Here is a 15,640-nt window from a genome sequence, read left to right as displayed (position 1 = left end):
AAAAACCACCAATCCACAAAGTTGTAGTAACCAGCACATTAAATTGGGACTGAGATCTCATTTTTCCTTGAAATAAAATTGAATATTTTCAAGATGCAGAAAGCTGTGCAGCTGAAGTTTGACCCACAGCATTGGAGGGTCTGCTGAATGCAGAACACAGGCTCTTTCCATTTTAGAAATCGCTGTTCTCAAGGTTAGCTTCATATTTATTGAGTTTTGGGAAACAGTGCTAGTCTTGCCTTTAACTAAGGAAAACACAGAATACTGCTACATGAGAAATAAACAACACTTCTCTCAGGTGAAGAAAAGACGCAGTGTTGTGGTAGGGAACCAGCTTTGAAAATTTTTCTCCTATGGAGCTTGAGGCTGTTTTCTTTGTAAGATGCCAAATTGAGGAGCTGATGGGTTTCTTCTCCTCCAGACTCTAAAACCAGAGCTGTCATTTACTTACAAGATTGGTTTAATACTTCGATTTATTATTTGCCTGACTTCAGTGACAGAGCAGTGGTCAGGGTTGGTTGTGGAATAAAATGACCTATTAGCACAGTATCAGCTAAATAGATTACGTCATGGTTCCCTTTTTATGTGCATTACTCTTTATTGCTGTCGCTCCTGCTATATAAAAGTGGGGGATAAAAATCTCTTGAATTGCAAATGAGGTGCGGGTGGACCTCTAAAACCCTTCTTCCAGCACAGCTCTTGATTTTATTCATCAGCCTCATTTTCCAGAGGTTACAATTTTTTCATTTTCAACAAGACAATTAGAAAATACAGCAGTGGTACTCAGAAAGAGCTGAGTTGTTTAGTTCCACCTCAATAAAACAGTCTTTAGAGGACTTACTATCTGATTCAAGGAACAGTTCAAATGAAACTCCAATGCTAAGTTATGAAATTGTTGGAAAGAAGGTTAGCATCAGGAAAATTACATATCTTTTTCTCAAGCCACAAATGAAGCACAGTTGCTGACAGTGTCAGTAGACAGCAAAAGAGCTGTCAAATTTGGGGGAGGGCTCCCTAATCACAGAAAACGTGGGATTTTCCTCATTCTCCTTTTCCCACTGCTGCCCAACTCCTACTTTCTACTAGCTGTGGTATGTGTACAGTTTACTGCTAATTAAGTTATTCTAACACAAATTTACTTAATCCTAGAGCTTCCGTTTTTCCCACCTCCAGTCAGCAGAACTGAGTTCTGTTGCCATGGCATAATCTTGTTGAGGAAGGGAATTTAAATAATGCCACTGGCTGTGCACGACCCTTGGCACTCGGAGCATGGTTTGGAAACACGTAACTGCAAAGGAGGAGGGAGCCATCCCATACCCTGCTCCATGCCTGTTTGGTTCACACACACACACAGGAGGAGTGGCAGATAATGTGAACAAAAGCTGCCACTGCATGAGACAATGGGAGGAGGAGACACAGCAAACTTAGAAAAGGATGTGTGTGCCTGGGTGTGGGCCAGTGAGAGAGAGATGAGGAGGGACTACCCTTCCCACGAGAAAAAAGATGACAGAGCCAGTCCTTAGCAAGCCTGTTCAGAGAGTAAAGCTTAATGGCCTTTGACTGAGTTATTCTAATTTATGTTGGCTGTGTATTTCTGTCTGATAACATGAAATAATGCCTTTGTGAAGTGACACAAAACTTTATTTGGTAATAGCTAATACAGGAGTTGTGTATCCCATACGACAAAATAAGCAGTGGGACTGACAGAAATTTTGTTCTATGCCAGTTGATCATTAATAAAATGTAAGCAGTTCTCAAATCTGAGTTAGCCTTTCTGGTGGGCTGCAACTGTCCGCAAAAGTCAACACAGGATTTTTCCAAAGCAAGCAAACAAAAAAACTCCCCAACCTAAACAAAACAGTGCTAAAATAAAAATGCTCACTATTTAACCATTTGTTTTGATTGTTTTTCAGATAATTGGATAAAATATAAACTTAGGATTGCTGTATTTCAATGCATAAAAAAAGCATGAAAGCAATATCTCATATAATAGTTCAAAGATTTATTTAGCTACAGTTTTCAATGAATCTTGTTACAAAACTCTTTGGCAAACACATTTGCTTGTGTACAAATTTGCTTCCAATCTCTAGATTTACTACTGCCTTTGAAGGAAATGCAGTATTTGAATTACAAACTTTCATCCACACTAGATACTGAAGGATGACTCATTTTCTGAAGTTTGTTACTTGAAGATAAAAATTATCTCTGAATTTCAACTTGTATCACATAGTCTTGTCAGCCCAGGAAGGACTTTATTCGGTAACATGGAGGGGGGGAAGAATATTCAAAGAGCTTTTGAGTTACCAAAGGAAAAAAAGTGTAAGAAGATTTTTTTCATGCCTGTGCAAGTACAAAGCAGATCAGGTCTTTATTCTTTTTATAGGTCACAAGATCCTAGGACTATATAAGCACTCTCATTGTAGCAAGTTGTTTAATACAAATGAGGAAGAATGCCTATTCACATACTAGTACATGTTATCTCCCAAATATTAGCATTCTTCATATAATTTGTGCACACATCTCAAAACTGTTTCATATCCCAAAAGTTTTCTCCAGGTTTTCCTGCTCTAAAGCCAGTTACTTGGGCACTGAAACAGTCTAACTGCGTCAATCTCAGTCTGGGAACAAACTATGAAAACAGCAAAGCAAAATCTGCAAAGAGGATTTACCACCACCTCACTGCAAATAATTTCCTAATTTAAAGGAAAACAAATGAGGAAAGCAAAGGGAGCTCAGTCATGAAAAGGAGGAAATCCTGCCACCACCTTTCAAACCTATTCAACCCTCAGTCCTGCCCCACTCTATATCCCACTAAAAACAGCAAAAATACCAATCTCAGAACTCAGACAAAGCACAGGGCTTTGCCACTTGCCACGGGGCTGATCTCTCCTTGTGCCCTGTGACCACCATCACAGCAGCTCCTGTGGAAGGATACGTGCTCTCTGCCTGGACTTGATGCAAGGTCTTGCTGTGAGAGCCCTGAGTTCTGCCACCTGGACCCCATGCAGCAAGGGGTATGCAAGGAGCCTGGGAAGCTGCAATTAGCCAGAGCAGCTGCTATGGCTGGGTAATGGAACAAGTGTGTTCTTCCAGCAGCCAGGGACATGACTCTGAAAGTGTCACTCAGTGACCGTGCTGGTGTAATGCAATTACCAATTTTGTGGTGCTGCACAGAGATGGACAGGCAGCTTTCCCCACAGGACACATCCGACCACCCAGGAGATGGGGAGTGGCTGTTTGAGAAGAAAGGCAGGCAGCTCCCAGAGGCTGCCAAGGGCTTTGCAGACAGGGCTGGTGGTGAGAGGCTGCCTGTTCAGCAGCTGTTCCCCTTCACTCTTGGCCATCCCACCCACCACTTCTCCCATCTGCAACAACAGCCTGGTTTTATGTGACACATGCAGAAAGGTGTGTGTTTTTGCAATGGAGGACCAGAAAACAGGAAGGAAACAAGTACTACTTGAGAGGCAACTTGCAGGGAGGTCCCAAACAGCATCTGGCTCCAAGAGCTCCTAAACTGGACTACCCACCCTTGCAAATCTGGACCACCCAGCCTTGCTAATCTGGACCCATCTTGCACTCATTGTGCATCTCTCGTGTAATTCCCACTCTAAGATCGTCAATCTTCTTTGCTAACAACAGGTAGGGATGTGAAGTATTAATATTGTATCTCTGTAAGGTTGGCAACTGTCTGATGAGTGTAGGCCCACTGAGGCTGACAGTGCAAGCTGAGCTAGGCAAACTAAATAGGCAGCTCATGTGCAACTTTTATAAAAAACGTGCTCATGTCTGCACGGTATAGCTCTCCAAAAAAAAGTCAAGACACTTAATTCAATTAAGTGCTTGAGGGAGCATGTTCAGTTCTTTTTCTTTGTCTTAAGATACCAAAAACATGCCTAAATCAGCAAAATTTCATTCTAATAATTCTTATCAAAAAATACACCTGTGCACAGAAGAAATATTCTCTAAAATTTGTCATTATTGGTGAGCACAACTGGAATAAAATAATGAGGGTGGAATTGCTTCTCCATGGAACTAAATTATATTTCTGGCAACTTCCCTCTTGCAGGTCTCAGAGGAAGGCAGAGGCATGTAGCCCTAAAACACAGGTGTAACACATTGCAAAACTTTAGTTGATCATCTAGCAACGATTCTAATATGTCTTACTAACAGGCTGCAAAGCTCTCTCTGAGTGCAAGACAATCCTAAAAATAATGTGTCTGTCAGAGAAGAGCTCAGAATATTCCTTGTGTTCTCCTTGCTCCTCTTAAAGCAGAGAGGAGTGCTGAAGCAGGAGGCTACTGACCTAGCAGCAACGTAGAGTGTCCTGTTCATGACCATGACAAGCTGGATGTCCAGCCGGTGCCTCTGCGTGGTGTTCCGCCCTGGTTTGTGACCCACAAACACCGGATACTGTCTTGTGTCTGTGGAAAGGAGAAAAATCAACAAGATCAGAAGAGAATAACAAACTGAAATGGTGCTAACATGAATCATCATGGGGCCCAGCTATAGCCAAAACCCATGGTTTCTGTTCTGCCCTGGAAGCACAGACAGGGGCTGGAAGGCATGAGCACAGAGAGCTGGAGAGTTCTTCAAGGTTACAGTGTCTGCAACTGCAAAGGAGAAAGTCACCACCTTTGTAGAAGACAAAAACTGTGAATTGTTTTAAGCATAAAGCTGTTCTGGAGCTCTTGGCACACAGGTACATGGCACTTTCTTGCAGTTTTTCTTTCATTGTTTGCAGAGCTTAAATGCTTGCTCCTGGCTGCTAAAGCATGTCTATCAGGATGAAGCTGTTCCACAGTGGCCAATCAATCAACTCAATGACTGGACTGGTAGTGGCTAAAGCAAAAGGCTTGGCTCTTGTTGGTTCAAACTGCCAGTTCCCTGGGTTTTCTACAGGACTTGACTGCTGTCACAGAACAGCTGCAGGGTTTTCTGAGAAATGGTGAGAAATCACCACTTGAACTTTATGAAGTGAAAGTCACTGCACATTATTTTGGCAACCAATCTGATATTCCAATCCTTCTGGCAACTGGGCAGCAATACTAATTGGAATCCCCATGCTGAGCTTCTGCTATCAACAGGTCAGCTTCCCCCCCTCCAGTTCTATGAGTCAGCAAGAGTATTTATTGTCCATTCCCATTTTTTTTTGGGTGAGAACTCAGCACACACAGGGTGTTCCACTGCTCCTCGGATGGGTGTACAAGCTAACAACAGCGAACACTTCTGATCAAGGGCCACTTCACATTCATGTGTATCATATAATCATGACATCTAGGTACAGAAACAAGGAGCTAATTAAGTAAATAAAATGACAGAAGACAGGAGAAGGATAATCCTCTGATGAGCACTATTACGGCAGACCTGCTGCAAGTGAATGTTATACTGAGCTGACTAGCATCTAGCTATGGTTTTTCCCCATTAAATGCCTTCCCAGAAACTGCAGCTCTTTGGGGGAGTCTATTTCTTCAGAAACTCATCTGCTGCTTTAGCATTTTCAGCTATTGTCTTCTAAAAGCGTTGTGCCTGTTAAGCTTGGTCAAAGTATTGGCTCACAGCACGGCTTCAGCAAAGGACCTCAAAGTGTCATGTGACACAAAGTCTGGTGATAAAACTGGATAGAAAAAGGAACTTCTCACCAAACCAGGTGCTGAGAACTCTTTAAGAAATAAATTAAGACACCAGGCAGGATTTACATTCAGAAGGTTAATCCTTCTGATCATGTCCTACATGCAAAATGCCCAGTTTTATTGTCAGGCTGTTTTCTACACAGTAGTGTTTCCTCTGTAACTCATGGATCTAGAACAAACTAAGGACATTCATGTCCACTTCAGCATGCCATGCTGCAGCGTAAAAATCCTCCCATGTTCTATTTCTCTAAAAACATCAAGTATGGCAAATATTTCTAGGAATGATTAGCACTGCCCTTCTGGAGGATGAAAATGTTGGTGCTGAAATGGCCACACTAGCTATGTTTCACCTGTGGTTGCTTCAGAGCAGTTCTTCCCTGTTGTTGTACCTCAGAAATCTATCAGCACTTGCAGCACATCAGGTGTGCCCTGGAGTCTTGTCTTTCAGAATAATGTTACACAGGACAGACAAGTTTTTGGGTACCAAGACCTTGCAAACCACAGTGAACATGGACAATTTAAAAACCAAATTCCTGAACAAAAAAAGAATTCAACACAAGCCTGCTCTTGGCTGACTTGCTACTCCCTGGCGTACTTTTAGGGGCCCAGATGCTAAAGGCTTCCTTATAAACATCTGAAACTTTGGGACTTTGAAGAATTTTCATTGCCATTATCACAATTGAGATGAGGCAAATGTGAAAGAATCAGATAATTCAAGCCTGATGTCCACTGTAAGATACACAGAAAGCTCTCCACCTGTTTAGCCAGCAGATCTCAGTTTGCAGCTGCTGGTGTTACACTAGATTTTGGAGAGTTTGCCAATCTCTACTGGTAAGAAAGGACCTTCTGTCATACAAGATTCTTTGTCTTGATTTAGTTTTTAGTTTCTTCAGTTCCGTCTTAGGAAAAAAATGCCTAATGCTCAAACAGAATCCATTTGAGCGTTAAGAAGTCCAATTATTTGTATTAGATTAACAAATAATAAGACCATGTGAAAAAGTCATATTCCTACGTTAGTACCTGAGGATGTAAATTGGCTGATATGGGAGAAATCAAGAAAAAACAACTTTATCCACTGCAACTGTATTTAAGTAGTGTTGATTTGAATTCCCCTGATCAGTACTGCATGTGGTCCTCTGGCCCCTTATACTTACAGTTGCCATGCGAAATACTGATAGGCTCAGAATCTTCTGGGAAACCAGCCCCAGCAAAGTGTAGCAGTGTGAAATATAGCAGCAAGGCTTCTGACCTCATAGTAGTTCAGCTGTGAGGCTTCACTTCTTCACTTCACCCTGTGGAAGACAAACAAGAGTTTAAGTACCTTCAGGTGGATCAGAGCTTTGAAGAGTCTGGGAAAGTAGAGGAAGCTTTTCTCCTCAGGCCTCTCACTCCACCTGAGGAGGCATGCCGTGTTTCTAAGCAGAAACTACCCTGCAAAGCCAATTATTCTTCAGCTCTTGCCCTAGCAGAGCCACATCTTGCTTGAGGATAGACTTATGGACCTGTGTGTTACAAAAAATTTTCTGCCTCTGAAGCTTATATGTAATAAAGATGCTTCATCTCCTGCACTGATGGACGGCTGACAAGAGTTTTCCAAGAAATATTTTATTTTCCCCTTCTCTGGTTTACATAATTAGATGTCGACATGATGACACACACCATAAATAAAAAAAAAACCCTCACACTACATTATTCTGGTTAAAAAGAGATTAAGAGTTATACTACAGGACTGATTCATACCCTGTAGAGTTGTGAATCAAGTGAAGAAACTGAAAGAGCTTGATGGAGCATTCAGAACATGTCATTGGGCTTTACCATAAAAATATGTACCCATAAATTTATGTGTCGTAAAACCAATACTCCAACTTGTGATAAAATAGGGAAGAAAAAAACTGTCTAAATCCAGCAAATTTTTTTCCCTGTGTTCCACTGATGCATTCATTCATTCGTTCAGATTTCATGTACAAAAATATCCCTAAATCTTTAAGATAAAAGGAACCACTGGGGCTTTTGGATACAGTGAAAAAAACCAGCACATAATACAGTAAATACTTCATAATTCCCAGGCAAATTTCACAGAGACATTGATCTGTACGGGAAATCAGTGCAAAAGTGGGGTTTTCTTTTCATCCCTTCCAGAGTTTCAAACCTTTGATGCTGCCTGCCAAAGATTCCTTTTGAACAAAGCTATTTTACAGTGGTCTGTCAGTCATTCAAGATTTATGGGCAGAAAGTCAAATTTCATAACCTACATAGTCTTTGAAACTTAATTTGGCAAACAAAGTGCTAACTTGCTCTTCTGCAGCACTATTTAATAGTAGATACCTGTGTCTCCTTTCTTGATGCCAAAAAAAGCATTAGCAAGTCTTAAACGTTGGATTCCTCATTTTTTAACCAATAGAAAAGTGTCATAATAATTAATTTGCCTCATCAGATATTTGCTTTCAAATAAAATTTCAGTTGCTATAAATGGTTTGGAGTGGGGGATCTGTTGCAGGGTAATACAGTCCATAAGGAGTGCTGATTTATTACACTCTCTGTGTTAGTCTATTTTTATTTCAACACAAAAATTGGAATTTTGGCTGATTCTCTATTTCTATTAACAAAATAACTGAGAGACCAAGTTAGGCCAGGAATAGGAAAAAAAAATAGTGTAAGGCTGTGACTGACAACTGAACAAAGTTTCAGATAGATGGTGAAGGATAAAAATAGGAAGAATAAATGCAATACAATGCAGACACTGTAGGTCTATTATAACTTATAAGAGAATATATACTAAAAGATGGTACATACAAGCCCCAATAGAAGTATTTCCATCTAGCACTGGTTAAGCCAATAGCTCTGTATGATTCCTGACGCAGATATATCTGCCTGCAGACACTTTGTTTATGCATTTCCTCCATTTGTCTTTCTAGTCACCTCTTACATTTTCTCTTGACTGTTAGCTCTCTGGGGTAGAACCTGTTTCTTTCTATTTGTTGTCATTTGGGGCCCTTTGGAATGCAGAAAGAGGAAAAAGCAGCAGAAGTAAATAGCAGGCTTGGAAAAACAGCTTCCCTCTAAAGGTTATAATTAAAAGCAATACATACACATTAAAGGGGCTAATTCCTTTATCTCTATGCAATTTTTCAACATGTCAGTTTGCTGAGTTAAGAATTTTGCCCTTGTAAGTACACAGCAAAATAGCAAAATGAAATTTCTTACTGCACAAATTGATTGAAATTATTTTCTCTTTGAAATTGTTACAATCCAATGTACAAATCTTTTCTGAAATGTACATGGGGAAAAACAGTTTAATGGGAAGAATTCTTCCACTTACACTGTATTAATCTACAGTATCAGGCTGCAGGCTAACAATCCAAACCACTTGGTTTACAGTGAGACTCTGGAGCATAAGAATAGCTGCATTCTGTTACTCCCTATCATCACAAAATCCTCTATCTAACAACGTGTGTGCTGTGAGGAAAGCACCACAGTACTGCAGACACAGCTCTGCCACTCCCCTTTAGAGCCTGAAAAACTTGTCCCATCGGTGATTCTGCACCATCAGCCTCTAATTCTCATTCAGGCTTGTGTACTGCTCCATGTACATCTGTGTGGGAGACAGCTTCCAGGAAAATGAACAAGGCCCAGCATGCATACTTTGTGATTTCATGCACATGCTATTGGGCCAGATCTGCTTTCTTTTACCTGGGAAAAAAACCAAACTGACAAATGAACTGACATAAATTGATAGGTTTATATGAAATTCTCCCTCCTTCTTAAGAGTATTTTCTGGGGAAGAAAAGAGGGAGAAGAGAGGAAAAAAGCTTAATTCTCTCTATGTTGCTCTGATGCCAACATAGTCGTTCAAATTCACAAAATGTGCATGCAAAATATCTGCTTTGACATGTCAATAATTCAAGTGTACTACACATGTATCAGTGTCTGTGCCAATAAATTAGCACTAAGGAGGACTAAATTGCATCCAAAGGCAGCTTTTTTCCAGAGGTAATTATTAAAACATATTGTCACTTTAGCAGTTCTTACAATGGCAGAAAAGCCATACTGTTTTAGTGGAATTTCAGAAAAGTGCTGATTCAAGAAGGTCACACCTATTTTTAGGACAATTTTCACTGTAGTTGGGCCCCTGGGATTGATGCAAATGTTCTCACTTGCAACTGTGCTGAAACTACTTTTGTTCAAAAGTGCTTGTGAACACAGTGTCTGATGAAGATGAGTAGCTAGACAGTGATGCCAAGTGAGTCCAGCACTGTTTCAAAATAAAAGTTTATTTAATTTATCAAAATAAATATCAATGAAGAGCTCTCCACATTTCATGCAGAGATCTGAACTGCAATTCAATCTGGCCTGCATTAAGCCATAGTGGTTGAGAGAGAACTGGGTCTGAGAACTCCAGTTCTCCTGGTTCAAAACACTGTAACTTGTTGAAGGGAGCTACTGATGACAAGAGTGAACCTTGGAGGTCTTTTCTTATCAAGTATGCTATTAAAATACAGCCCTACAAATATTTAAGGGAATGTTTTATCGCCTATGTCCAATCCAGTGACTTGCAGCCATTGAATTGGCAAGTAGATTAGGTTTCTTCCAAGCTTCTAAAAAACCCACAAATAATTTGCTTTGTGCTTTCCTAAACCAAAGAATATATGAATGTTTTGGAAGATACATTGGTGCTCTGATTATTCTTTCTGAAGCTGATGTTTCAAATACCTGTGTAAGACATCTTGTTGTGGCCACTTATGTGTTCCCTTCTTTTTATTGTAGTATATTATGTATAAACAAACCACATGATCTCTTAATATATATAGAAATCAAAGTTTTGCCTTCTGAAAGGGAATAGGTTTCGCTGTTTGTACATTTCAGCCAGGAGATGAATCACTTCTAAGTAGGATGTTTGAATACTAGTACAAGATAGTTGCTATTACTATTATTTTTACTTAGTCAAAGCCTATGTATACACATACATGTAAATATACATATACGTGTACATATACACAATCACCCACATATACAAGTTTGACAGAGAATCATTTACTTTTGTAAAATTCATGCTGTTGGCATGAAGGAGTTTCTGAAGCCAAGAAACTTTTTGCTGTCTGATATTTTTAGCATTTACAACAGTTTGCATGGAAATGCATGCAGAATATCTACTTGGCTAAGGAAAGAATTACGTGGCTCCTGCCACAATATCCTAGTAGGCAGTTATTTTATCTACAGCTTGCTTGTTCCAGAAGGGTTACACAATCCAATGAAAAATCTGAATGGAAAAGAGAACTTCCTGGTAAGCTCCATAAAAGTGTGAGAGCAGATTTGACCCTGAGAACGTATTCAACAGCAACAGCACTGACTGCAAAGGCACATCTCTAATGAAAGGGGTGCTCCTCCATGTTAGAAAACCTCCCATCTTGTTGCTTCAACCTCACTATTCATTCAGCTAATCCCAGCATAACTTCAAGAAAAATCGAAGTATGCAACCATGTCAGAATTTTCCCATGGCACAGTAAGACTGCTCTATAATGAATAGATCTTGTTATATTCATTTATTACAAAACTTCTTTCTACCATGATGGGTTGTGTTCATACACAACAGCTGCACTTCGATCCACAAATTGTTAAGATTAATGTGAGAATCACCGGACAAAATTCTTTGGTCTGTGTCATGCATGAAGCAAGGCCAGAAAACCTACTGGCCCTAAAAACCCGTGACTGTCTTCAACAAACTCTTTCATTTCTACAAATATGTAGAAATAATTTATTCTTCAAAAAGATAGCAAGAAGAAACAACATTTAACCAAACACTGAGGAAACTAAAAAGTAAAGCCAGATGAATTTGAATTACTGCATAAGGAAAAATGCACAACAGGGAAAGCAGCAGCCTACATGAACTGGTCCTGGAAGTACTCAGCAAATAGCCCTTAGAATCATAACCAGCAAAAGCAAAAGAACCATTAAAAAGCAGGGAAGAAACTGATTTGAGTTTCATAACAGAGGTTAAAAGATTGGAGATTCTTCTGTGGTAAGAACTTTAAAGGCACACAGGTGATTTAGGAGCCCAAGTCCTACTCCAGTATCTCATCAAAAGAGACTCACAGAGCGAGCTCTGCCTTCACATATAGGGCATGTATCAATCTACACAGCCATGCCTTGCCATGCTGAAGGCAGAGCACAGAAACCAGCTGACCAACCTGCCTGCTGCTGTCTGCTATGGTACAGATTTGCCATGAGATATTGGCAAACATCCTTCAAGACCCTTGGCTAAATTTAAATTCGGCTAATTTTCCTTTAGAAATCTCTGAGTGGAAAACACTGTCACTGCTATTTACCCTTTTAAATTCACAGTTTCTAGAAAGTGAGAGACAAGAGTTACGTGCAAGTCAGAGGAAGGAATTAGGAATAATGCAACAATAAAAACAAAAGAGAGGAATACAACCTGAAGGCTGCAGCTCCCAGAGAATGAGGAAAGTTAGGCTGGCACCAGCAGAGCCGTTCAGGAGAGCATCTTTTGTCTATGCCTGCCTGTGTGGTGTGTTAGCTGCTGCTCAGGCACCTCGCATGGCTGCACCAGGCAGCAGAAGGGCTCATGCAAAATGCCTGGTCTGAGTGGTGCCAAGGGGATCAGACAGATGTGAGTGAACAGAAGCTCAGCGGGTGCTTGGGAAGCCCAGGAGAGATGAGACACAAGTGGCTATCAGCAAGACACAGCATGGAGTGCCAGACACTGCAACTGAATTGGCAATGGCAGGGCAGTGCCTGGGATGGACAGTTTTTGCAGCATGCTGTCCTTTCTCTACCAATTGCTGCTCAGTCACCTGAATGTGGTGCAGGTGGCTACAGAGACTCAATGCCAGCTCCATGCCCATCATCACTACCAACTTCCAACATCTTTTTGTGACTGATGATGCAGCCACCATTCATCTTTCCTCTCCTGTTCTGCTCCTGTTGTCTCTACAGCTGGCCATACATTTCACGTGGCCAAAAAAGCACTCTTGCACTCCAGGTAGCTGGCACTTTTGCCAGAGAGACTGGAGCATGAAGACATTGGGGTAATCCCCTGTACTCCTTCAGATCTCATGGTAACAAGGGGTTGCTCCTGAACACTGGTGAGGGGAGAGAGGTAGTGCCCAAGGGACGCCTGCGCCTGTCTGGTAACACTGTGGAACCCTAAATTACATGTATGAAGCACCACTCTCTCTCATTTGTGTGTATCAAAAAGTTCTCCCTGACTATAAGAGGACTGCATGGGTGCCCTCTGTTATACATGCTTTACTAGCATTTTAATTGGATTCAGAACTGCTTACTCACTGCCCAGCTGCTGTGGGCCTCATGCCAGGCATGACAATCAGGCCCAAGGGAAAGACACCAATAAGAGCAATTTTGCCTCATATAGTAAGCAACAGTACCTACCTTCATTAAAAAGAATAATACGAACTTCATTACTAGTTTAATGAAACAAAGATACACGAGCCATGCAGATTTTCTCACAAAGACTTGCAAAAATGCATCTAAAATAAAATTTATGCCCAAACACTAAGTTTTCATGCAAGTTTCAGGGGTAATTGCTTTTTTTTGTTCAGGTTTATGCAAACCTGAGTCTATACCAACTTTTCTCTTCCCTCATATGCACCTTTACAAGGCCATACCTTGCACAATAATGTCACCAATGATACGTGGCATCACTGCCTCCTGCCTCAGTAAGCGATAAACTGAAAAGATCTGGACAACCCCCGGGCAGCAGTGATGAGCCTCAGCCTGTCAAATGGGAGTAGCAGGTGTCAAGTCAGTAGGCAAAACTCAGCATGCTTAATGCTGGCAACCTGTCCTGTCCAGATCCACATTGCTTCTCCCCCCATTGCAGCCCAAAAAGAAAACACAAAGAACAAATGGAGGCCTCACCAGAAGAAACCCTCTTCTGACCTGAGTGAGACATCTCTGATGACTGCAGTGTTAATGGGATGCTGCTGTTCAGAGGGGAAACAGTCAGAAGGAAGATGAACTTCTCCCAGATGGAATTAGAAGCATCTCAGGCCTATTGATTTTGGTTGTAACCTTTACTGTAAACAGTCCACAGGGGCCTCATCAGCCACCTGTTCAGTGATATTTGCATTGAAATATAGAGCCAACGCAAATGAGAAAATGTCCACAGCTCCTTGCTAAAGCATCTGCTCTAGCAAGATGCATCTATCTGTGCATCACAGGTACAGGTTTTAGAGGAAGGGGCAATGCAGTGGCATTAGCTCTCTCACATGGCTCTGAAATAACAAATGCTCCATTTGTCATGATGTTGATGGTGGTGGTAGTGATATTATATCATGCAATATTTCACTTTCTAATAATTGCTCAGTTTTATACCAAATTCAGGCTTGCCAAAACTGGGAGGAAAGCCATCTGTGCCTGGAGGATGACTGCCAGAAACATTTGCAATTTTATTTTGGGGCTATAAACCTGCAGAATGGAACAAAGGTAATGCCTAAATAACTTCTTTCACTCAACACCCCCAATCATATAGAGCAATAGTCCTAACTCTGCAACAGCTTGGTCAGTCATTACAAAGATGTCTTTCTTATTTTTAAAAGTCTCACTCATTTAAGAGATAAAAATAGTTCTATTGATTATTTGCGGGACTTCAGCAAAACTCTGTCAAATTCTGAATTGATTTGAGAGCTAAATGTAGCAATCACTGCCTTTTGAAAGGAGAGAACACCATCTCTAATATATACTTTGCTGTTTCATCTCGGCATGCTTAATAGAAAACAGCTACACTACCAGCAACACCATTACTCTCTCCAACATTCATTTTGCCTGGGAAATATCAGTGCCAGTCAACTGACCTTCTCTTCCCTCATCTGATAAATGGAATAAAAATTTTCTGGCTGCAGGTGACCTGAAGACGTAATGGGAGAAAAATGTGTCCTTCCTTTGTTTTCTTCTCATTTTGGACAGCAAAGGTAAAACACCAAGTTTGGTACATTTTCGCAACAACATTTACAAATGTCACTGATTAGAAGTTAGACATGGCCCAGCAGGCATTGTCTCAACTGCCACATGAACATTGCAAGGGCATGCAGAGATAGGACAAGGGGAAACAGCTTCAGACTAGGAGGGTGCTGGAATAAGTTGCCCAAAGAAATTGTGGAGGTTTCATTGCTGGAACTGCTCAGTGTCAGGCTGGATGTTCCTTTCAGCAACCTGGTCTAGCAGAAGGTGTCCTTGCAAGGGTGTTGAAAGTAGACAATCCTTAAGGCTCCTTCCAACTTAAACTTTCATGATATCCCCACGTTTAAAGCTTGGTGTAATCACAAATAAACTCTCCTTTGTTTTTTGTTAATGCAAGAAGCATCAAGCACTTAAATATGAGCCCCAGCCGTATTCTTCAGGACATTTGTCCAATTCACTTGAAATTGAAGTGTCCATGTTTTTATGTGATGAAACAGTAGAAAATGCAAATCATCCCATTTAAGTCAGCTGTTAACCAGAGCACATTGCTTAGCTGTTGTGCAATTTGGCCAGTTCTGCCCCTAAATCCATTTACACAAAAATCAACTCATTAACCTGCCTTGGAGAGAAATAGCAAATCTTGTCAGCTTGTTTTTTCAAATGGCAATCAATCAGCTTTGTCATGAAGTGGTTTTACACCACATTAAACTAAATACCTACCAAAAACATGAATGAAATCTATTGTAGCACTTCAAATGCTTCAAAAACATTACCATTTATAATAACTCCAGCAGTGGACAACACACTGCCTGAAAGTGACAGCCACCACTGCAGAGTGCACCAATTGCTCCACACTGCAACAGTTTAGTCATGGCAGGAGAACTCAGGCCAAACCTCAGCATCATATTCTGGGAAGGGATGTTCAGCACAAGGACACAGTGTGGACAAGCAATTTGAGTTATGACAGGCAGAAAAAAGGGAAAGGTTTTTCCTCTGGAAACCTGGTAACGTCTTCGAGAAAAATTATTTTTGAGCCTCATAGATAAAAAAAAAAAAATTCAGATAAGAAAAGAATT

The 15,640-nt window shown here is 40.8% G+C and overlaps 1 protein-coding gene across 6 annotated transcripts in view; it reads right to left on the bottom strand.

Annotated features, from left to right (window-relative positions):
- The window catches only part of SEMA6A (semaphorin 6A), a 118,493-nt gene that overhangs the window by 60,752 nt on the left and 42,101 nt on the right, over window positions 1-15,640 (bottom strand). For all 6 annotated transcript variants that reach the window (XM_054652605.2, XM_077171168.1, XM_077171169.1 and 3 more), the window contains exons 2-3: window positions 6,785-6,922; window positions 4,304-4,421 (exon numbers count right to left, since the gene is read on the bottom strand). In XM_054652605.2, the coding sequence (XP_054508580.2) occupies window positions 4,304-4,421; window positions 6,785-6,884 (218 nt within the window). In that variant the 5' untranslated portion in view covers window positions 6,885-6,922. The remainder of the gene's footprint in view (window positions 1-4,303; window positions 4,422-6,784; window positions 6,923-15,640) is intronic.

The sequence above is a fragment of the Agelaius phoeniceus genome, chromosome Z (assembly GCF_051311805.1).
Source record: "Agelaius phoeniceus isolate bAgePho1 chromosome Z, bAgePho1.hap1, whole genome shotgun sequence".
Lineage (NCBI taxonomy): Eukaryota > Metazoa > Chordata > Aves > Passeriformes > Icteridae > Agelaius > Agelaius phoeniceus.
The sequence above is the reverse complement of the archived record's forward strand: the minus strand, read 5'-3'. Positions and strand labels throughout refer to the sequence as shown.